At 45.5% G+C, this 21755-nt stretch overlaps 4 protein-coding genes across 8 annotated transcripts; 2 read left to right on the forward strand and 2 right to left on the reverse strand.

Moving 5' to 3' along the window:
* Positions 1–507: 507 nt before the first annotated feature.
* On the forward strand, positions 508–3916 carry LOC136958046 (uncharacterized). 4 transcript variants are annotated; one of them, XR_010878346.1, is made up of 5 exons: positions 508–672; positions 963–1105; positions 1438–1512; positions 1946–2281; positions 2327–3916. XR_010878346.1 is itself a non-coding variant. In XM_067252272.1 (5 exons), exons 1-5 carry the CDS (start codon positions 645–647, stop codon positions 2494–2496), a joined length of 669 nt encoding a protein of 222 aa, XP_067108373.1. In that variant the 5' UTR covers positions 508–644; the 3' UTR covers positions 2497–3916. The 4 variants fall into 4 exon arrangements, 1 of the variants encoding a protein (XP_067108373.1); XM_067252272.1 differs by having other exon boundaries at positions 1023–1105; positions 1946–2068; positions 2137–3916; XR_010878345.1 differs by having other exon boundaries at positions 1946–3916.
* zc2hc1a (zinc finger, C2HC-type containing 1A) lies at positions 3649–13722 on the reverse strand. 2 transcript variants are annotated; one of them, XR_010878344.1, is made up of 11 exons: positions 13647–13722; positions 12951–13024; positions 11762–11878; positions 11223–11255; positions 9119–9260; positions 8169–8314; positions 7867–7978; positions 6808–6904; positions 6601–6711; positions 5394–6401; positions 3649–3750 (listed from the first exon to the last, which is right to left on the reverse strand). XR_010878344.1 is itself a non-coding variant. In XM_067252270.1 (10 exons), exons 1-10 carry the CDS (start codon positions 13660–13662, stop codon positions 6284–6286), a joined length of 966 nt encoding a protein of 321 aa, XP_067108371.1. In that variant the 5' UTR covers positions 13663–13722; the 3' UTR covers positions 5386–6283. The 2 variants fall into 2 exon arrangements, 1 of the variants encoding a protein (XP_067108371.1); XM_067252270.1 differs by lacking the exon at positions 3649–3750 and having other exon boundaries at positions 5386–6401.
* Positions 13723–14334: 612 nt separating this feature from the next.
* On the forward strand, positions 14335–17803 carry pkia (cAMP-dependent protein kinase inhibitor alpha). The gene is made up of 3 exons (XM_067251387.1): positions 14335–14433; positions 16051–16232; positions 16818–17803. Exons 2-3 carry the CDS (start codon positions 16079–16081, stop codon positions 16889–16891), a joined length of 228 nt encoding a protein of 75 aa, XP_067107488.1. The 5' UTR covers positions 14335–14433; positions 16051–16078; the 3' UTR covers positions 16892–17803.
* An 804-nt stretch (positions 17804–18607) lies between these two features.
* On the reverse strand, positions 18608–21159 carry LOC136957452 (E3 ubiquitin-protein ligase TRIM35-like). The gene is made up of 6 exons (XM_067251389.1): positions 20755–21159; positions 20454–20549; positions 20133–20363; positions 20024–20046; positions 19829–19938; positions 18608–19225 (listed from the first exon to the last, which is right to left on the reverse strand). The coding sequence occupies exons 1-6, from the start codon at positions 21157–21159 to the stop codon at positions 18660–18662; spliced, it is 1431 nt and encodes a 476-aa protein (XP_067107490.1). The 3' UTR covers positions 18608–18659.
* Between the last annotated feature and the right edge of the window lie 596 nt (positions 21160–21755).

Here is a 21755-nt window from a genome sequence, read left to right on the forward strand (position 1 = left end):
GTCTCTTAATTTTTCAGCCCTACGTTTCTTAGCCTGTTTTTACATCGTTACAATAGGTGCATTGGACATGGACTGACTTCATGCAGCGCCGCAGCCGGCTGCAGGCGGCTGATTTGAAACAGTGAATTCTGGTTAGACCTTTTGTCCGACTTGAGACGGCGCCAAGGGTCATTGTGATTTAGCAGTCTGTCGCAATATATCACAAAATTAGATTTCACATTCTGGTATCGTCATAATCAGCTTTATTCGCATTTACAACTTTTTTGCTGCAAATGTGAGGTTAATTGCTACTTGATAAGGTTTTAGAAAATCAAAAGTTTGATTTAGGCTATGGCTTCCGCCGCCTGGTGGTGCCTTCGAGTAATCAATCAAATTTTTGACTTAACCCACGTTGAGCCTCGCCCACTCAGCAGGGGTAGTCTACTTGCGCCGCAAGTGTTTCAACACAAAGTGAAAGCTCCAATTGAAAGAAACTGGAATTAAACGACGGAAGTTGCTGCTGTCAAATCGCTGGAATGCTCTCCATAAATAGGTTTGAGAAAGGCGAATTATGTCTAAACACGATCTACTCTGCACGCGAAATTCCTGCAACTGGACAAACGTGGAAGATATAGGATAGATGGCACCTTTATCGTATGGTCTAAATGATTCGTGAATCAAGAATGACAAATGGTAAGGCCTACATTTGACACGAATTGCACAAGTTTGTACAACGTAGCCTATCACATGGATTAGACTTGAACATGCTGGACTGTTAACTCTAGTCCAGCCCAACTGTAAAACAGAAATGTAAACTGGTGCTAGACTACGTCGCATCATCCTTTTCTGACAATTAAATAATAATTACTTGGTTTCCCAGAAAACGGTTATAGACCAGCATAGGCCTATAACCCATACATTTCACAATTAACCCCAACTGCATGTTCTCTCTCTTCCCTTATCCTTCTTTCTTACGCACGTAGCTTCTTTTTGGAGTCTACTTCTTTTCTCTCTGTGTTTTCATGTTGCATATCTGCCGGTAGTTTCTCCATGTGAGAGGTACGCCCCGGTGAAAACAGCTGCAGAGGACTACGCAATGGTAATCTTACCTCTGCTGGTAGACACTGTACGTAGTAGACTCCTCAACTACCATACATTGCATTCGTTTCACATCTCAGTTAATAAACGCATAGCTGAATCTAAATATTACAGGACATATATTAAGAGGGGGACTTGACTGGTATGTGAGACCAATTTGTGTCACAGCTCAAAGTCCCATCACAGACTATCACCCTGTAGATATACACGACCTGTGTTAGAAACAGATGATTCTGCATGGACAGCATCAACCCTACTCCAACGAGCTGGTCATGAATTCCAAGCTACCAGATGGGGAAAATTATGTTTTCACTGACTTGCCAATACATTTGTTAACTCATTTGAACTCTGTATCCCCAGGAAAGCGAGGTCAGTAGCAGACTCAACAGCACAGTGTGCGGGGAAACCGACAAACCAGTCTGTGAGGAAGATGGAGTAAGTATTGGCGTTCATCTACATATTCATTGCCTCTTGCCCACCTGTCCTGCATGTCCTTTAGTTATCAAGGCTTCTGCTGAGTTTGGTAACAACCCATTCATTTGAACCAGGTGAGTTTGAATAGGGAAACATCTAGAATCTGTAGGGCAGGGTTTCACTAGGACCAGGATTGGGAAAGCCTGTTCTACTGTAGGATAAAGCAAAGCCTTACAGTATGTCTGTCTTCTTCGTATATGCCCACTACCCAGTCTTAATTTCTGATCAGACTAGATAAGAGAAATAGACAGTCAGAAACAATGTATCGTCGACGCAAATATCACAATCTAAGTTAACCCCATACCCGTGAAGTCAGCTTGGCAATACCGAGCGATAAAAAGTAATAAAAACCAAAGTTCATTTATGTTTCGTGGATATTTACCTCTCTCTGTAGAAGAGTCTATCCATTATAAACATGGTATGCAGAAGACACTTCAAGATGAGCAGTGTGCCCAGAGCCAAGCGTCTGACAAAGGAGATCCTGACATCTCTGGACTGTCCATGTCCTTCTAAACAGGTACAGTAAGATTCAGAAGCATGTCTTTTTGGCAGGTGTATTTGATTCAGCTCTGTGTCGTTTGCCAGAGGCAGAGAGGGAAGGAGCGAGAAGGTCCGGCAGGGGGAGAGAGAGGATCGGGATCAGGAGGAGGAGGTGGAGGACGACCAGGGAGAGGAGAGGCTGGACAGCGAGGTGAAGGAGGAGCGGGGCGAGGAGAGCGTGGACAGCGAGGTGGCCAAGGAGGAGCGGGGCGAGGAGAGCGTGGACAGCGAGGAGGCCCAGGAGGAGCGGGGCGAGGAGAGCGTGGACAGCTAGGAGGCCCAGGAGGAGCGGGGCGAGGAGGGGGACACAGAGACACCAGGCAGCTGTGCAGACTGAAGCTCGCCCTGGAAGGGCTGAAACTCTGTTACCAGGCCCTGGCTAGCGGACACGGACCGGGGACATAGGAAGTAGCAGCAGGTGCTACCAGTGGTGGTACCTCCTCGCACTTCTTATTCCGTGCTCCACAGCGGTCAACGACACACCTCTGTCCGTCCCTACGGCCCTCCGGTTGTGTTCTCAAGAATCTCCACTTCACGCTTCACCTCCACCATCTTGTTTTTCTGCTCGGCCAAAACTGACCCAAAGAAGCACTTGGCAGACCATCACTTCCTGTGATATTTACGACTTTGTTCCTTCCTTGCACTTTGTGTTTGTGATCTTGATGTTACACTGTCTGGCAGGAAGCTGCACTAATGATTAGTTAATGTTGCACTTAAAATGTTGTTTCTGTTGCTCTGTACTTGGCACAGCACTTTACTAAGCACGACTGTAATCGAGATGCCATTGTATAACTGAAAAAGAGGAATTGAGTTTTTGTTATTAGAATATTTTTTTATCTCGTAGTATGACACATACACATGCAGGGAGCAGTGACACCAAGAACACACACACACAGCCACATTTTTCCCATCCATGCTGCCCTTCCTCCAAGCAGTGGATAAGTTGTTGGCAGCCATATTAGGGGGCCCCCAGGGACACATTCCAAGTGTTTGTGTATTTTTTTTTTTTTTTTCAACGCGGCTGTAAGCTGAGATGTGGTTATTTGGGGATTTGGCTTATAAAAACAGACCATTCCTGACCACCAAAATTCTGTAGAACTATGCACTTCTGATCATTGATCTTCTGCTCTACTTTCTATATGCACTTTTTGTACATTAGTTTGGAGAAAAGCGTCAGCTTAATAAGTAAAAAAATGAATGTACTTCTAAACTATGGACATATTGTGCAAAGTTGCATAATGCAATGAACAATGAGAAAGCAATCACAATTCCATGGATTCTTAACATTTGTGTTGATGGTGGACATACCTTACATGGAATTAAATGAATGTCCACGTTTGGGTGTCTACAATGTCCTTCACAGGAGAACAAAGGGTGTGTCCAGTATTGGCTGAGCTAAGCCTCATCAGGGATAATCTCAAACATGTTTGAAGTTCGTTATCAAATGGATATGCTGTCGAAAGTATCCGTTTTGACATTGTCATGGTGATTGGAAGGCCATTAATCATCAGTTACAGATTTTTACAATACCCAGTGGAGATTGAAGGCTGCTTTCTTTAGTGATTGTGTTACAGGACTACGTGAAACAAGTTGCATTGGAGATATTGTAAAAGCCTTAAAGGCCATGGAGTATTTCCTGCTTTTAATACACAACTCTGGCTACTGTCATTGGGTGTGCTCAAGCCTTCGACGAGAGCTCAACCTTTGTTCTCTCACACATATATTTATTTTCGCCCCCCTAAGGATCAGTCAATATTTGGACTACGTACACAACGGCGGTGTCAAAAGGTTCGTCTTGGTAGCGATTGCGTTGGTTGTATTTTTATTTACGTTCCGTTGCATGGTTTAAGTAGAAATTGCGTTTTTGTGGTGAAAAGTGAAGCTAACGGTGGTTAATTTGCTAGCCACAGTCACTGACGTTACTAACGTCACTACGTCACTAACGTCACGAAAACACGCGTGACTACCTGTAGCAGAACATTCGTTTCACATCTGTTAACTTGGGGGATTGCTAGGCTAACTATAGCTTTACTGCAAGGCAGCTGCAGGAACGCCACAAGCAAAGAGGCCAGGGTGATAACTATTTACTCATTTTACTTTGTGATGTGAAACACAATTATGAAATGTAATGTACAATATTAGCTGATATTATTAAGGAAGTAGGCCCACATCTACTTTTGGAAACGGTAGTCTACTATTTCACTGAAGCATTAGCATCATGACATTAGCCTCTGTTGCCCGGGCAACACATACTACAGTGGTCTATGATGCATCTGTTTTCAATCTTTAAAATAAACATTCCTCACAAATACATTTTCGTTGTAGAGTTTATTATGACATTACATTACAAGTAAACGATTTGTGGGTGAAATTATCATTACCTGTGGTTTCAAACCAGTGTTGCTCACTGCAATGCTGTAGCCCACGCGAGACACTACAAAAACATCTACACAGCTGTAGGAAGTCAAACGGCGACAGAACATGTTCGGCACTCCCCTTACTTAATCAAAAGTCTATCTAACTACTAACCTGAACTTCATTGCCACAGCCTAAACGTTGCCAATCTGTTCATGAAAATAATTAATTTCAGCCTAAACCGTACAACGGAACGTTAAATCCAATTCAACCAACGCAATCGCTACCAAGACGAACACAGCAGTAGTCTACTAGTACTGTACCGTAGTAGTAGAATTTACCGGGGCAGCTTCTCCACACAGGGCTATATCGCATTTTGCGTTGTTACTGACAATGATCGCTACCAGTGAGCTTTTTATGAATGAGCGATTTTCCACTAAATAAATGTCAAGCTTATTTACGTTTTGGGGGGCATATTTTCAGTTAGCAGATGGGACTGTCTGAATCGCGATTCCATCTTCTACTGCCGGGTAACGTCGTAGAATAATCTTCAAAGGGGGTTCTTTATTAATGAATGAATGCAATGAGTAGGCTACATGCCTGAAAATATCACGAGAAGGGAAAAACTTAAAATGACGTTTAAGTCATAGAGATTAGGTCCATTTTTACACCGGTCTGCCAAATTTATTCGTTTTGATTCAACAATGAGGCTGCCTCTTGCAGGGGAAATGAGAAGACATCTATTTCATTCTACACTTCACTCGTATTTTCAGTTGTAAATGAGCAGCAAAAAAAAATGCCTTTAATTCTATTTAATCTTTATAAATAATAAGTATGCATTTTCATATAAAATATACATAAATCAGTTGTAAAAATGTCATTCAAAAACGGACCCCTGTGCAACCGACGCAAGCAAGCACACCCTACAATTTCCCCAGAAATTGTACCCTCTCTAGTTGTATTTGTCTTTCTTTTATTCCTCACTGTTTTTAAAAACAAAACAATCTAAAGCGGTATGGCTTGAGGACCTTTAATCTGGATCTGGGACAAATGCTTGCAGACTGGATGCAGCTTTCATCCACAAGCTGAAGTCGTGGACCCTGGCGTGTCTGGTCTGGGTTGAAGGTGTGTGAGTCACCTCACAGCACAGGCTTTCCATTCAATACTGAGCTGAATAAACACTCCACAAACAGAACATAAGTAGTAATATACAGTGTACACATATATATATATACACATCCTGTAGAGGGGGTTTAACAAAATCTCAAACAGAAAGAACAAACGATACTTTGATTGCTTGAAAAAAAGAAAAGGGAAATTCTGTGAAATTCAGTTTAGAAAAAAGGAATTGTTTTCTTCTAGTATAAAGTGTGAGGATTGAGGACTTGAATCATGCTACGTCGGAAGCCTTGCTCGGTCTGAGAAGGCATTATATAAAAACTTGACTTGTTGCATAAGCAGTAACGCATCCAATTCATTTGCCGAGAAAAGATATGTATCCTTTGCTAAATAGTTTGACTGGAAATCAACTCTCCTTTTTTAATGAGTTTTATCAGTAGTTAATGACTGTATATTGCACTTTAATAATGACACGTTGTGTGTGTTTGAGGAATAAAACAGGATGGAATGGAGGACAGGGAGTGTGAAATCAGGGCTTTCAGTGAGAGTGCACACTGGTATTCCAAGCAGTCGTGGTTATAGTGACATTTCTATTTCCGTTTGGTTTCATCTCCATGTCTTCTCCTAACAGCTCTGCTCTCTTTATCTTCACCCTCCTCCTCCTCCTCCTCCCTTGTTCCTTCTTGACCTTCTCTCCTCCCGTCTCCTTTCGCACCTGTCAGATGCACATCCTCCTGACTCCGCACTCGCAGCAGAACTTGGCGAGCTCCACGGGGTACTTGGTCCCACACTCGTGACAGAACTTGGTCTGCGTTCCGCCGTTGTCCGCCTCGTTCCTGAGGGAGCGGACACGGAGGAACGAGCGTTACCCAAACTGTCCACTAGGGGTCAGCGTGCCAGACAAACCCGACAATATAAGGAATACAAGAAACTGAAGGAGTGGATTGAAATCAAATGACACGAATGCTAGAATAGACGATGTGAGAGAGGTGCTGATCTAAAGTGTGTGTGTGTGTGTGTGTGTGTGTGTGGAACCTGGAGTTGTAGTGGTCAGCGTTGTAGACTTTCCTCTTGTTGAGCCCTGCTCCAGACTGGGCGTTCCTCCCTGGGCCGTAGGAGACTACAGGCCGGGCCTTGCCTCCAGCCCTGCCCAGGAGACACGCTCCATTAGTCTACATACTGAGTCATGGCTGCTGGGTATATACGTTTATATATATATGTGTGTTTGTGTGTGTTGCTGACCCTGATGGAGGACTGGTCAGGCCCGAGGGAGGGGTGGTGTATCCTGAGGAGATACTCCTCCCTAATACAGCAGAGGGGACCTTACTGGATGGAATCCCTGGACAGAAAGAGAGAGAGAGAGAAAGAGAGAGAGGTCAAACAACATACAGTACAGTCAGGACCAAAGGTTTGAGACGGCTGGTCAGCCAGGACCAGCCGTCCGGATCAGACATTTTCTATCCAGCTTAACAATTTAGAGTGAAAAGTAGAATCTTTGAGAAACGAATGGCCAACACACAAATCTCAGAATGGCTTCAGTATTTGGTATGTCCCCCTTTTTCGCTGCTTTCATGACGGCATGCACGGACTTCACAAGTTTGTGCGAAACCCGATGAACTGTGTTTACCCGGCCGGTCTGACAGCGTTCCAAAGAGCTTCCTCTCAGTCTTCAATTCCCCCATAAAATGTTCAACGTGGCCTAAGGCCTTTGGATCTTACGGTACAGTACAGAATGTATATGATGTATATAACTGTATATAATGTAAAGTAAGAGAGAGAAATAGGGAGAAATGTACTGTTTATTATATATATATAAAGACAGAGGTAGAGTGACATGTACGGTAAACAGAGAGAGTGGGAAACAGAAGGAGAGAGGGGACAGCAAGATAGAGGACATCTTTGGTGACCTATTTGGGGTCAGGCCCTACAGCTTTAGAGTGGATTGTGTTATATACAGAACACTGGTGTGTGTGTGTGTGTGTGTGTGTGTGTGTGTGCGCGTGTGTTTTCTGCTGTGTAAGGACAGACCGCCAGTGTTCTTTGAGAGGCTGCTGGGCCGAACAGAGATAAACAGCAGTACCCTCAGGGTCACAGTCTAATCTCAGACAGAGAGAGAGAGGGAGAGAGAGAGAGACAGGAAGAGCCCCACAGAGAGGAAGCCAGAGAGAAACACACCGACAAACAGGCGGGAAAGAAATAGAAAAAAAAGAGATAGAATGATGGCGAAAAGAGAGATAGGGGGGGTGGTAGTAGGTGGCTGTGTATGTTCTAGTCTGTTGCAGCATGCAGTTGTCGTCCTACCAGAAGGCAGACCAGAGGCAGACCTCTGAGGTAGGCGTGATGAAGAGGAGGGAGAGTTGGAGACTGCTGACACAGCAGGAGAGGTGACCTTCTTCGCAGCAGGAGGCTTGTACTGCCACACACACACACACACACATTATCCATGAGAAATTATTCATATTATTTGTGTTCCATGTTCCAGACCAGCACAAACATCTTTTAATATATCACCATACAACATTCCTCCACGAGCTTGCTAACTGGCTGGAAGGCTGACTGACTGACTGGCAGGCTGGCAGACTGAACGACAGGCTGGCTGCTACCTGCGTGCGTGTGGCTGGTTTCTTGGGCTCCCCGGCTGACTTGCTCTTGGTGGCGATGCGGGCAGCTTGCTCCTTGCAGAACTTGATGTGTCTGTCTGCGGCGTTCTCACTGAACCTTCTGGCACAGTGCGGGCACTGGATATAATCTGGAGACGCAGCGAGGGTCATGGTCACACAGGTGCCAAAAAAGGGTTGACATCTACTCGGGAAATATCTATGAAGTTGACCTCAGTGGCAGGAGAGGGGAGGGGGCCAAGGGCAGGAACCGTGGTTATTTCGGTGGTCAGGGGTAAGGAAGTGGGTGGGGCAGTTTACCTGGGTCGTAGGAGGGGGGCGGGGCAATTACCTGGGTCGTAGGAGGGGGGCGGGCCAGTTACCTGGGTCGTAGGAGGGGGGCGGGGCAGTTACCTGGGTTGTAGGAAGGGGGCGGGGCAGTTACCTGGGTCATAGGAGGGGGGCGGGGGCAGTTACCTGGGTCGTAGGAGGGGGGCGGGGCAGTTACCTGGGTTGTAGGAAGGGGGCGGGGCAGTTACCTGGGTCATAGGAGGGGGGCAGGGGCAGTTACCTGGGTCGTAGGAGGGGGGCGGGGCAGTTACCTGGGTCGTAGGAGGGGGGCGGGGGCTGGGCAGTTACCTGGGTCGTAGGAGGGGGGCGGGGGCGGGGCAGTTACCTGGGTCGTAGGAGGGGTGCGGGGCAGTTACCTGGGTCGTAGGAGGGGGGCGGGGGCAGTTCCCTGGGTCGTAGGAGGGGGGCGGGGGCAGTTACCTGGGTCGTAGGAGGGGGGTGGGGGAGGGGCAGTTACCTGGGTGGTAGGAGGGGGGTGGGGGAGGGGCAGTTACCTGGGTGGTAGGAGGGGGGCGGGGGAGGGGCAGTTACCTGGGTGGTAGGAGGGGGGTGGGGGAGGGGCAGTTACCTGGGTGGTAGGAGGGGGGCGGGGGAGGGGCAGTTACCTGGGTCGTAGGAGGGGGGCGGGGGCGGGGGCAGGGGCCCGCCCTCCTTCAGCACCTGGGTGAGGCCCTTGGCGGCTCGGATGGTGGCGATGAAGTCCTCGTGCTTCCTGCGCCAGTTGGACGGCTTCTTGGGAGGATCGGCCTGGAACGGCGAGGACACAGCCGCGTCAGACGACGCCTCGACGCAGTACGGCTCACGCCTCAAGTGTATCCATCACTTGTATTATTATGGATTTATATTAGCGTTTGTTTTTTTGGTGTTTTTTTTATCCTTGACTGTTGAAGAAGTTTGTAAATGAAGCATTTTGTTGCCAATAACTCTTGTTCATTTGCATGTGAACTGGTACTTGGTTACAGCTACTTCTAAGGAAACTCTAGTCCTGCTAAGGATCGTTTTCATTCCTTTCATAGTATTCCCACTTCATTCATGTTTTATTCAAACCAAAAAAGTGTCCAGTCTTAGGCCTTGACCTTTTCAACTCTCTACGAATCCGATCATCATTAGACACACATACCTCTATCTGCCTCGGCAGATCGATGGTGTTCCACCATCTGGATTAGACCTATCCAACCGTGTCAGAGTTACAGGAGATAAGCATGCCTAGTTGCCTAGCATCCCACTCAGACCCATCCAACCCCATCAGAACTCCTGGAGATAAGGCTACAAGAACAATGTAAGCAACCGGAAATCTTGAATCTAAGGAAATAAAGATATCTAAAGATATGGATATGGATCCACCATCTGGATTAAACCTTTCCAACCCTCATCAGATCTCCAGGAGATGAGCTTGTCTGCTTCTACGGTCAGCATGTATTTCATGCGAGACATTCAGGGTCATGAACACAGGAAGTGGAGAGCAGCCCTGTCCCTGACTCTGACTCAGCCTGACACATGCAGACCAGGGACTGGGTGTCCTAGGTCACGTGACACGCCAGTGATGTCACCTCTGGCCGTGTCCGGTGGCGTGATCGTCTCTGACTACAGAACGTCAACAGGGCCCGTGTTCCTGAGCAGGCCATCTCTGACACCTCTCAACCAAGAAACCAAACTCTTCTTTCCTAAAGAACAGCACAAAAAAAAACTATTTTGGTGAACAAGGAGTTAATGGAGGTGATTCAAATGTTAAGACTAATTCAGGCATTCTAGCTTTTTTTTTTTTATCCCCTTCTGCCACATGGGAGCATGGTGAGATTGCTAGTTATCTTATAGTCAGCGTCTATTGGCCTCCCTGTCATTGAAGTGAGCCAAGAGACCAGACAGTAGACAGCTGTTAAAGCAAAAACAACAGCCAGCATTGTGTCCTTCTAGTCGATATTGAAATGCGTGTCATGCGCTGTGTCTCACCTATCCAGTGAGACCTACATCTGATGGGAATACAATGTGTTCATTTAGCGAGATGCTTTCGACGCAAAGCGACGTACAGCGAGGGGATTTGAACCCGCGACCCCCTTGATCAGCAGTCGAACCCTCTAATCACTGAGCTATGACCATGCCCAAGCTGAGCTACACAGCAAGCACTGGAAGCACAGAGGCTAGCACGTCTAGACACGGGAGCGTGGGGTGTTACCTTGGCCATGCGGAACACGGCAGGTTTTTAAAAAGGGGAGTTAAGATTTTCTGTTAGGGAGACAACGGCAAGGGGGTTAGTTCATTCAGATAGGACCCAGCCAATATCCTACTTCCATCTGGAGGATTTGTGTGTTATGTCCGCAGGTGTAGACAGGGGTTGTGTGTGTGTGTGTGTGTGTGTGTGTGTGTGTGTGTGTGTGTGTGTGTGTGTGTGTGTGTGTGTGTGCGTGTGTGCGTGTGTGTGTGTGTGTTTGTGTGGGGGGGACAGGTGTTGTGACAGGTGTGGGACAAGTGTGTAACTGTTGTTGCATGAACCCCATTGTAGTTATGCAACAGCCCCCTCACAATCCAAATGTAGCCTCCTGCAGACTTGCCGTAACGCAGAGACACAGTCGTGTTGGGAAAGTCAAAGCCAGAAACAGCCACGATCAATGCCAAAAGTTCTTAGCTTAATACCTGGCCTGTCATGTTATTACAACACATTCCTGACATACTACCACATACAACAAGAAATGAATGACAGGGTTAACTTACTTTATCAGCCCTAGCAGTTGAGGAACTTTGTGACTGAAATACAATTGAAAGTAGTTTAAGTTGTATAACAAATAATTTGGAGCAACAGACATTCTGTGGGTTGGGAGAGATTCACAAACAGTGTATGGATAATTCATGATGCTTCAGATGGTTTTAACTGGATCCAGGTCTTGCTAACCTGGCATGACTGTAGTCTGTCATACTGTTATTAAGGCACCTTAATGAATGGCACACTGACATGCTCATAAAGGCCTCTTCACATGGAAATAAACTTTTCTAGGACCCAGGAGCCCTCCCCACCCTTAGGAAAATGTTTGCCTGGCAACTAATGTGATCCTGGTGATTTGATAAACACGTCCTATCTCTCTGGTGCTGACGTGGGTCTGGGGAAGCCGTTGAGGTAGTCCAATCCCCGAAAAATCCCTGACTCTTAACAATCGAGGCGCGAACGTCGTTCCCGAACGCACCTCCTGTGGTGTAGGGTTTGTGAACGCACCCTCGGGGCTTCAGAAGCACGACCCCCAGGTGTGCCCTCTCACCTTTGATTTGATGGGTTTAAGCGTGGAGATGTCGGTGCCCTCGGCTCTCTGTCTGCTGGAGTCAAACACCTTCCTTCGCTTGGCTGCCGCTTTCTGGCAGATGGGCGTATGCTTTTTCTGCGGGAGGGAAGATATTATTGGGCGAGGACAGGGAGGGCGGGGTTTAATATCCAACACAGGATAGGTCAGTGGTTCTCAACCCTGGTCCTCAAGTTCCCCCTGCCCTGCACATATTAGATGTTTCCCTGCTCCAACTGACCTGATTCCAATGAATGGATCGTTATCTAGTTATGCAGAAGCCTGTTAACGACCATTCATTTGAATCAGGTGTGTTGGAACAGGGAAACATCCAAAACGTGCAGGACAGAGGAGGTACTTGAGGACCAGGGTTGAGAACCACTGGGCTAGGTGATGACTCCAGAGGTGTAGGGGTGCACACACATTCACACACACGCAAAAGAGCTGGTTTGTGTGTGAACTTGTGAGCTGTGGCATGCACCACAGTAACACGTAGGTGTGCGTGTGCTTGCTGGAATGTGTAAGAGGCAGTAGCCGTTGGTCGGTATAGAATCCAAAGACCAGGGCCTTATCTGTGAGATAGTGAAGTTGCACATCTCAGGAATGGTTGCATGCATTAAAGCACAGGGTGATTACGTAACAGACTGTGTAGGCCCCAAATCCACTACTTTGTGTGATAGTGGGTTATCACGTTGCTAACCTGCTTCCTGGTAAGCCATACCAAAGGAGTGCTCTGTGGGCTGTGCTTTGGCAACACACCATAACCGTGTTTCCTCCAGATGGTATTAGCTGATAGGGATCATTATCTCATGTTGTCAGAGACCACATTACCCTCCCATTTCCTAACTCCGTTTTTGAAAAGGCTCTTTAAATCATAATCACTGCTTCACTCTGCTGCATCTGAGAAGGTGTAATTATGTGGCAGATGGGTGTTATTGAATCAGTGGCCAATACAGAAAAAGTCAACTGACTCCATAAGACGTTGGTGTCTTGCTTTCTAGGTCCTATAAAGCGTTCTAGGAGCTAGAGCCGTTGCGGTTCAATTTTCTTAATGGACAGGACAAGAAGTTTCATAAAGATTCTTCGATACCAAACATGAGAGGCAGTTGAAATGTATCTTTGTGATAATGGAAAGGCAGTTTTAATAAATAAAATAAATAAAAACGCTTACCAGGACTTTAGGAAAGAAGCTTCGATCGCAGATTTTACACGGAATCAGTTCCTCGGCCCGAGGGGCATCTTCATCTATATAATGTAATAAAACGGATGAATAGATCGGCAAAGCCAAGGTGAACATAAAACAACAAAAGCTACTTTACCACGGTCATGAATTCAACAGACTTGAAAAAAAAACTGTAAACTTGCAATGAATTAAAAAATGCTATTCTGATTATCAGGTTTTAATTCAACCACTCGCACATCAGCTGCTATTAATAGCCAGAGAACCTGCAGTACTCAGCTAGCTACACAGCTAGCGATAGTTGTCTGACAGTCTGTCTGGCCAAAATAGTCTTACTGGAAAACTCTCACAAAGCCATGTAATTTTGTGACAGGCCTAGACGAGGCAGTTAGCCTGACGTAACGTCTGATCAAAATCGCATCGCATCCCTAGTGTAACATTCGTGATTGAAAGCACTCAAGAAGAGGTCAATGCTACATTAAATAGCCTGCTAACACCGACCTCATCCCCATCCTCCGCCCTATTCTGCCAGACACCAAAGAAAGAGGACGAGGAAAAGAGCGTTCAGGAGCTCCAAACATTCTCAGATAAAGACGCAAGATTAGAAAACACATAAGACATTAACTCTTGCCTGAGAAACAGAAACTCAAACCTGGGGAAAAACGGATACTTTGATCAAAATCTTACCTTCATATTCATCCATTATATTTCTTGTCTGCTGCTGCCACTGGCAACTGGCTTGTCTGGGAAGCCGCTGCACGTGCTAACATCCGAGCTTTTCATTGGCTGTCCCTGTCCAGTGTGTAAGGAGTGCATTGTTTAGTTTGAACGCCAGGTGGGGCGTGGGATGCAACCTTTATTAAGTGTATTTATCCCATACAGTGTATGATTTAGCCCAATATGAATACGATCACAGTATAATTCTTGATTTCATGAAAATAGCTCAACAGACTGATATTGTTATACCACGACCACAATTAGCCTCAATGTGTATGAAATAAACACACACACACTTGATTTTGTGAATAGACGTTGAACAGCCAAGTGCCGTATTGAACACGTGTGGCATTAGGAAAGAGTCTGTCTTTCTTCACTTGTCGCTAACCACAACACAAGCATGTGTTGATTTCTGGCTGTGAGCTCCAACAATCAGGTCACTCTTCAGAATGCTCACTGACCCATGGCACACACATACAATAGCTGCTCTGTCTTCAATCCTAAACACCACAGCAAGAGACTATGTTGATGCTGGTTTTTCCAAATTATGATACAAATCCGAGAATCTCCATCCACCGGAGTCCACGTTATGGACATGGATTTTAGACCACGCAGCTCCCCAGATGAGATTTCAAGGAAACGTCATAAATTGCACAATGCGCGGTGTCAGCGTGAAGCGCTGGCAGCCACAATACCCGTGCCATGTTACTTTTATTGGGTCACCGCGACGGTGTTTGGAGTTCCTCAACTTAAACAGGTGGGTGATTTCAATGATATTTCTCCCAGGAAAGAAAACAGTTGTAGGTTGTATTTTTGTCGTCTACAAAAAATGGTGCGCTCTTAACTCATTGCAGCCTCCGTCTGTAGTCCTATGGTACTGTAAATAGTCGTCCATTGACTGTTTTGTTACTGACTGGTCTGTAAACAACCTTCTCGTTGCTAAAACAGCTTTATAGGGCTTTGAAGTGATTTGTCCATGGGAAAGATGCAAATACAGAAAGGGATGACAAAACAGGAATAGTTTTTAGACATGTTGTCTCGAGACATCTTGTCTCTACTATGGGTCAAAAGTCCATATATAATGGCATGTTTTTATACTATATTATACATGAATTAATATTATGAAAAGTGCGTTGCACGATACATTCCATGAATGTAGGCTAATCTAGATCGAAAAGAGTAAATCGTTTAGGTGTATTTGCGCTACATATAAGAGTTGGGATTCACATGGCATGAAAGGAAAGCAAATGTGCTTTGTCGCGGAAAAGGTTTCTCTAACACACGCACACACACACACACACACACACACACACACACACACACACACACACACACACACACACACACACACACACACACACTGATGTTACGCTCCACCAGTGGTCGTAAATTATGTAACCTAAAAACTATATTCCAAAGTAAGCTACAGATGTGTGCATTAAACCTGCCACCTCTCATGATGAAATTCACATTTAATCTAGGCCTATAACGTAGGCTATACCATATTAGGCCTACTTAATATCTCAAACAGGCCTACAGAAAATAGACTATTAATTGACCTTATCGTTGTTTTGCGAAATTTTAACCTGCCGCGATGACACTTTGAAGCAAGTTTTCCTATACTTGGCCCTTCCATTTCCACAATTACTAACATAGAAGGAGCGCTGACTGGTCCGCCATGTCTTTGAAACAGCATGTGTTATCCCCGGTGTATGACAACCTTGTGTGTATTTCTCAGCGTGAGGCCGGCGGCGTGGTCCGTGTCACACTGACACCATAAGAACAGCTGAGTGACAGTATGACGAGATGATAGGGGCCGAAAATAGCGCTCCACCCAGTGCATTCTGGGAAGAACCCCTCTTTTGATAGGGCTTTATCATGTCAGCAGTGGAGCTTAACCCACTTGTCCCAGCATGCTCTAGTATTATATCGAAGGAGAAGGTTTGCCACAGTGTTTTCTAGCTACTGCTTGTGTTTGATTTCCTAATTAACAACATGGTTCTGTAGTCAAAAACAAAGACCTCTGTTTGCTTTGGGCTAATTATTTATTTAACTACAGTTCTGTTGTGTATGTACAGTGCTATATTCTGTCTATGGGTAAATATACAGTGGATATTAAGGATTAAACCAGATCATTTAAAATTGCCCCTTGTGTTACCGGGTACCTGGAATAGGATTATGATTAGGGGATGAAGGATCTACCTGGGAATATAACAAACACAGATACTGATCTCTTTGTCTGCCCATCAGGGAGCAGTGAGCACTGAGGTAGTTGAATCGTCTGGTTGTTGGCAAGTGTGTGTTTGGCTGTTACTATGAGTGCTGGTAAAAGTGTGTGTGTGCCACCACGTGTGTGTGTGTGTGTGTTTGACAGGCTGGTGCTATGGTGAGGTGTGTCAGCGATGACTGACGTGGAGGAGGCGACGTATGATGACTTCATCGCTTCACGGCGAACAGGACGCAGGAACGCCATTCACCACATCCCAGAACCCCCCGGGGCACAGGGACCCAGCGACCCGTCACAGGGGCTGGCTGAACTCAGCATCAGCAAATCAGGTCAGTGAGACGGACCATCACTGGACAAAGAGAATAGCTGGATGGAGTAGCCTGGCATTATTTTATTCACAATAGGGGGAATGTTATTAGCCAATGACACCTAAGTAAGTGGAATCAAACGTGTGTAAAAGAATTTAGGACAGCCATCAGGCCTAGTTTATGAATATGTGCAAAAGCGAAAAGGAAACATGAGAAGGAAATAGTGAGATATTGCTTAAAACCAGGCTGCTATAAGGCTGTTGGTCATTCTTCTCTAGTGACATCATGAAGTGAAACAGATGTCTGTGGAGCTCCTCCCCTTCCTGTCTCCATATCACTGCCATCAGAAGGAATGACCTCAGTTCATAACGGATTCTTAACTAATGCACTAAACTCTCTCTCTTTCTCTCTCTCCCTTTTCTCTCTAAAATGTTTGTCGTGATGTAACTGCTGGGTAGCTGGCAGTTTTGACTGCCCAATAAAGATATTTAAAATGTCTAACACTCCAACCTCCCCTCACCCCTATCTCACTCTCTCATTCTTTCTCTTTTTCTCTCCCCCTCCTTCCTCTATCACAATCCATCTCCCTCTCTCCCCCTCTCATAGGGGATGAAGGGGAAGATAGCAAAGAGAGCCAGGAATCGTCTGCCAAGGGAGAGGAGAAGGAGGAGGAGAGCTGACCGTCTAACAGAAGAGATTTGTGGCCTCAAGCTCTCTGGACCCTTCATTCTTAACACCAGGCCAGCCATTGGCCACCACAGACACTGTCCCCGCCCACAGCTGCTCTCTCAGCCCATAGCGTGATCCCCCAAAGGTTTCTGACCCGTCATTGGCCCAGCAACAAGAACTGTCAGGGGTTACCTTGGCTACCACAGCATTTGCTGCCCTCAATGCTGCAACGTGTCTCAACAGTGTTGCGTCTCCTCACCCTCTTTACTTCTTGACTTGCTAAAAGATGAATTCTGATGTTGAACGGTAGCAACAGGATGAGAGTACTTGATGTCCATTCACTTAGCTGGAGTCTGTAGAGAGAGGAGGCAAAGAAGCCGTTCAAGGATGTTGGGGACAAGAGCAAAGTGGAACTTGACCAGGTTTGATACTTTATCTCTACAAATCCTACTCCAGCATTGAGTTGAGGACAGATAATGGTGATCGGACATGACGTCCCCTTCTTCAATGTTTCCTGTATTGAAGGGCCTACAGTTTACCCCAGGGCTTGAGCCCATCATGTCTCACTGAGGTTCACACCCATACCGCTACACTGTTCTGATCAAATATGTCTTTATCCTGTTGCTTGTACCAATGATGACTGGATCCTGAATGACTAGAAAAGAAATATCAATAATTGATAAGGATCTAATGGACAAATAGCTTGTTGGATCATTTAGATTAAACATGCTATCTTTTTGAAAAGAATCGAAAATTTAATTGACCTGATATTATTGGGTTGTGTGTGGGGGGTATGTGGACTGCCACTGTGAAAAGTTTGATCCATAAGATCACTTTCTGAAAAGTCTCCTTCCTCAAGCTGTGTAACTTTCATCATCAACAATAAACAGTAACAGCAAATAGAAAGTTCTGCTTATTTCTCTGCCAAAATAATCACAGCTTCGTCATGTAACTTCGCTGGTGTGTCTGACCTTCTCCAGTCTAGTTATAACTGCAATAATTGAGTAGTTAAACTTTGTATTTGTGCAGTTCACACTCCTCAGTTGACATGTAGAAATGTAGGAGATGATTTATTGCCACTATACTGCCTTGTCCTGTGGTCCCATTTAGATATTGCATTTAAATGACACAGTAATTCCTTTTGTTATACTAGCACCCACAAGGTATAATTAAATCTACAATCATTATGAGTCACATCATATTTTGGGGAAAGTAATTTAGTATGCTAAAATACAAATGTGCACAAGGAGTCAGGTGGCTGAGCGGTGAGGGAATCGGGCTAGTAATCTGAAGGTTGCCAGTTCGATTCCCGGTCATGCCAACTGACGTTGTGTCCTTGGGTAAGGCACTTCACCCTACTTGCCTCGGGGGAATGTCCCTGTACTTACTGTAAGTCCCTCTGGATAAGAGCGTCTGCTAAATGACTAAATGTAAGTTAAGTGGGTATTCAAACTGAAATGTAACAAAGTTGACTATAACATTTCTGGCAAATGCCTTTATTGAAGACAACAAAAAACATGTTACAAGCAGATTATTTCACTCTATTTCATTACTTTTATTTGATTTATACATTTGACACCTTACTGTATGTTAATGCAACAATGCACTAAGGAAAACAAAAGTATCTGAATGCAAACAGTATAATACAGTGCAAGAGATCTAAGATGATCATGACTTGGCTACTTCAAACAATAGGAGATAGGTGCCAGCGTAAACAATAAGCCGAGTTTCCATGGAAACATGAACCTGGATATCCTTACTTTCCTTCATCAAAAATCATTATAGGTAGAGGTGGTACCAGCTCAAATGACTGTGCTGTTCTACTGTTACAGAGGCCTTCACTGGTAAGATCCTCAGAGGGTGGAGAATGCAGCGATTACAAATGAATGGTAAAACTCTCTCAGTGAAGGTGTGTGTGAATGTGTGTAGGTGTGTGTTTCTATCAGGGTCAGAGAATGATAGCTTTCCTCTGTCCCAGTCCAGCTGCACTCTGATCCTCTGGAGTTTCTGTCTCACTGTGAGTACAGTGTCTAGACCTGATGAGGATATTGCTATGTATTTACCATGGTAGAACCTGATTCCCCAGTATCCACCCTGTAAGCCTCCCTTCCTCTGGACAGACTCTGTTAACACACCCAGTGAGCAGTGTGTACTGTCTCCAACCTCAACATCCCAGCTGTGTGTCCCTGAGTTAAAACCCTCAGAGCCCAGGATCAACACATTAAAATCAAACCTCTCTGGGTTGTCAGGAAGCTGCTGTCTCTCCTGACTTCCTCTCACACTGGTCAGATCCTCAGACAGGATGAGGCGTGGGTAGGCAGTGTTGGGGTCCAGAGTCACAGGAGCTGAGGAGAGAGATCAGGTTTGTGTTGATGCAGTGTTTGATGTTTACACCCTCACCCACCAGTTGACACCATGACAAACCCATTAATGATGACTGTACATATCATGTATATGGATGTCATCAGTACCGGTCCTAGCACATTTGGCGCCTTAGGCAAGATTTATCAACAGCCCCCCCCCCCCCCCCCCCCCCAGGAGTGCAAATCTGGGTGCGCCCCCCCAACCACAACACGGACATATGTTGGCGCCCTCTGCTGGTAGTGCAGGAGAGTTCATTAATGGATGCACTTGGGAAAATGCCGCCCCCCTCTTCATACCGCCCTAGGTGGCTGCCTATGTCGCCTATAGGAAGGACCGGCCCTGGATGTCATTGTTTTTCTAAATGCGTTGATCATGCTGCATTCAACATATCAGGCTGGTATTGGTGTGAGATAAAGTACATTAAATAACAATGGTCATGTTCAGTTTGTAGCCTGTACTGTAGTGTCATGGATTGTTTATGGACAAGTACGATCATGATCATGGAAGACAGATCGTGATCAGTAATGCAGGATAAAGTAAGTACAATATTAAATATTAATATGATAACATGATCAAACACTCACTGTATGTGACAATCTTCTCCCAGACTCTGAAGGTCAGGTTGCCCAGGTGTTTGACCACGTCTATCAGCGCTCCTGAGACCAGCTGTGGATCCGGCAGAGTGGACTGGGCTCTGGAAGAACATTCTGGGGTCAGAGCTGCTGTGGGGTTGGGTTCACAACCACAGAGAAGAGAGAGACAGGAGGCAGGTCACTTACCTTTTCACTGTGGCCTTGTAGTTCTGTGGAGATACAGAAGATGAAGTTAGACACTCATAAACACACCTATTCAGCCATTCCATATGAACGTAGAGAGATCAGTCCTGACCTGCAGGAATGAGATGTCTTCAGCTCTCAGCTCCTCCTCTATGGCTCTGATTGTGTGTGAAAGTGTTGATATCTCTCTGCTCAGCCCCTCAATCTTCTCCTTCATCATCTGACTCTTCTGCTTCTCCTCCTTCCTCAGTGCAGCTATCCTGGCCTCCTCTTCCTCTTGTAGAAACTGGTGAAGCTTCTTAAATTCCTCCTTAATCTGCCTCTCTGTGTGCTGGGTCTGGACCTGGAGACATGGGGGTTCATACAGAGGTTTAGGTGACATTTGTTTTACATCAAAACTGTGTTGTATTATTTGATTAATAAACAATTTTACCTCAATGTGCTCTGCTGTTTGATCACAGGTTTGTTTAACTCTTTTAAAGACCTTCAGCTTCTCCTGTAAGGACTTCAGAGCAGGCTGGAGTTCCTCCTGGAATGAAACAAAACGTTGTTGAAGGAAAAGTGTTTTGTCCTCTAATTTGACTTGGTTTTGAGATGTGTCTGTTTGGACAGATTGATGGAATGTGATACTCCACATACAGTAAAACATATATCTAGGACATAAGGATCCTAACAAAGTTTATTTCTTATTTATCATATATACAAACCATACATCTTGTTCTTACTATTCATACCTTGTGATCCTGTGCAGCTTCATCGATGGGTCTGAATCTGTGGTTGGAGTGTAGTTTAGAGTCCCGACACACCAAACACAGTGGCTGTTTATCATCCAGACAGTAGAGCTTGAGTTTCTCACTGTGCAGACTGCAGAGCACCTCAGACCCTGCTGAAGCTCTCTGACGTCTCTCCTGTAAGAAGGACTCACACAGGTTCTTCAGAACCAGGCTACATGGTGGCTCTGGTCTGGAAGATCTTCTCCTACAGAGTGGACATTCCTGTGATTCTTTCTGCTTCCAGTGTTCCTGCAGACAGGCTTTACAGAAGCTGTGACTACATGACAGGAGGACAGGATCTTTAAAGACGTCACTGCACACAGGACAGGAGAGATCCTCCTCTGGGAGAGACGAGCTGGACGCCATTTTCTCACCCAGTCACACCCTCCTGTGAAACTTCCCGCAGTCTGAAGTTTAATTTGGGGTGAAAGTGTTACTTACTCAGATTTGGTCAGCAGTGAGTTAAAGTCTCTGTAAATGACAGTATTTCCGCCTGTTTTTGTGTAAATGCAATATTGATATTTCTTCTTAGGGTGAGTTGTGAAGGAGTCTTATTTTCTCTCAGTACAGAACGTTGAATCTCAGAATCTGTTGGTGAGCAGAGAAACACTGAACTCTGCTCCCTGTGTTCTGACAGGTGAATCACGTAGTAGGCGGAGCTTCAGGAGACCAGGAAGTAAACTGCATCAGTGTGTATTGTAGAAACTGCAAACTGAGTGACAAGTGGTCTCATTCTCCTCAAGAGAAGTTCATCAACACAACTTGTACTGTTGATGTGTGTTGTATAATGTTCAATTAGCACAAATGAGCTTCAACATGACTTGTATGTCTCTCCCCTCCCCCCCACCCCGTTCTGTCTCCCTCCTTTGTTTTACTATCTTATCTCTCTCCATCATCTCTCCCTCCTCTCTATCTTCCTCCTTGATCCCTCCTATCCCCATTCTCCCTCCTCTCCACATCTT

This window comes from Osmerus mordax, chromosome 15 (genome assembly GCF_038355195.1).
Source record: "Osmerus mordax isolate fOsmMor3 chromosome 15, fOsmMor3.pri, whole genome shotgun sequence".
Classification (NCBI taxonomy): Eukaryota; Metazoa; Chordata; class Actinopteri; order Osmeriformes; family Osmeridae; genus Osmerus; species Osmerus mordax.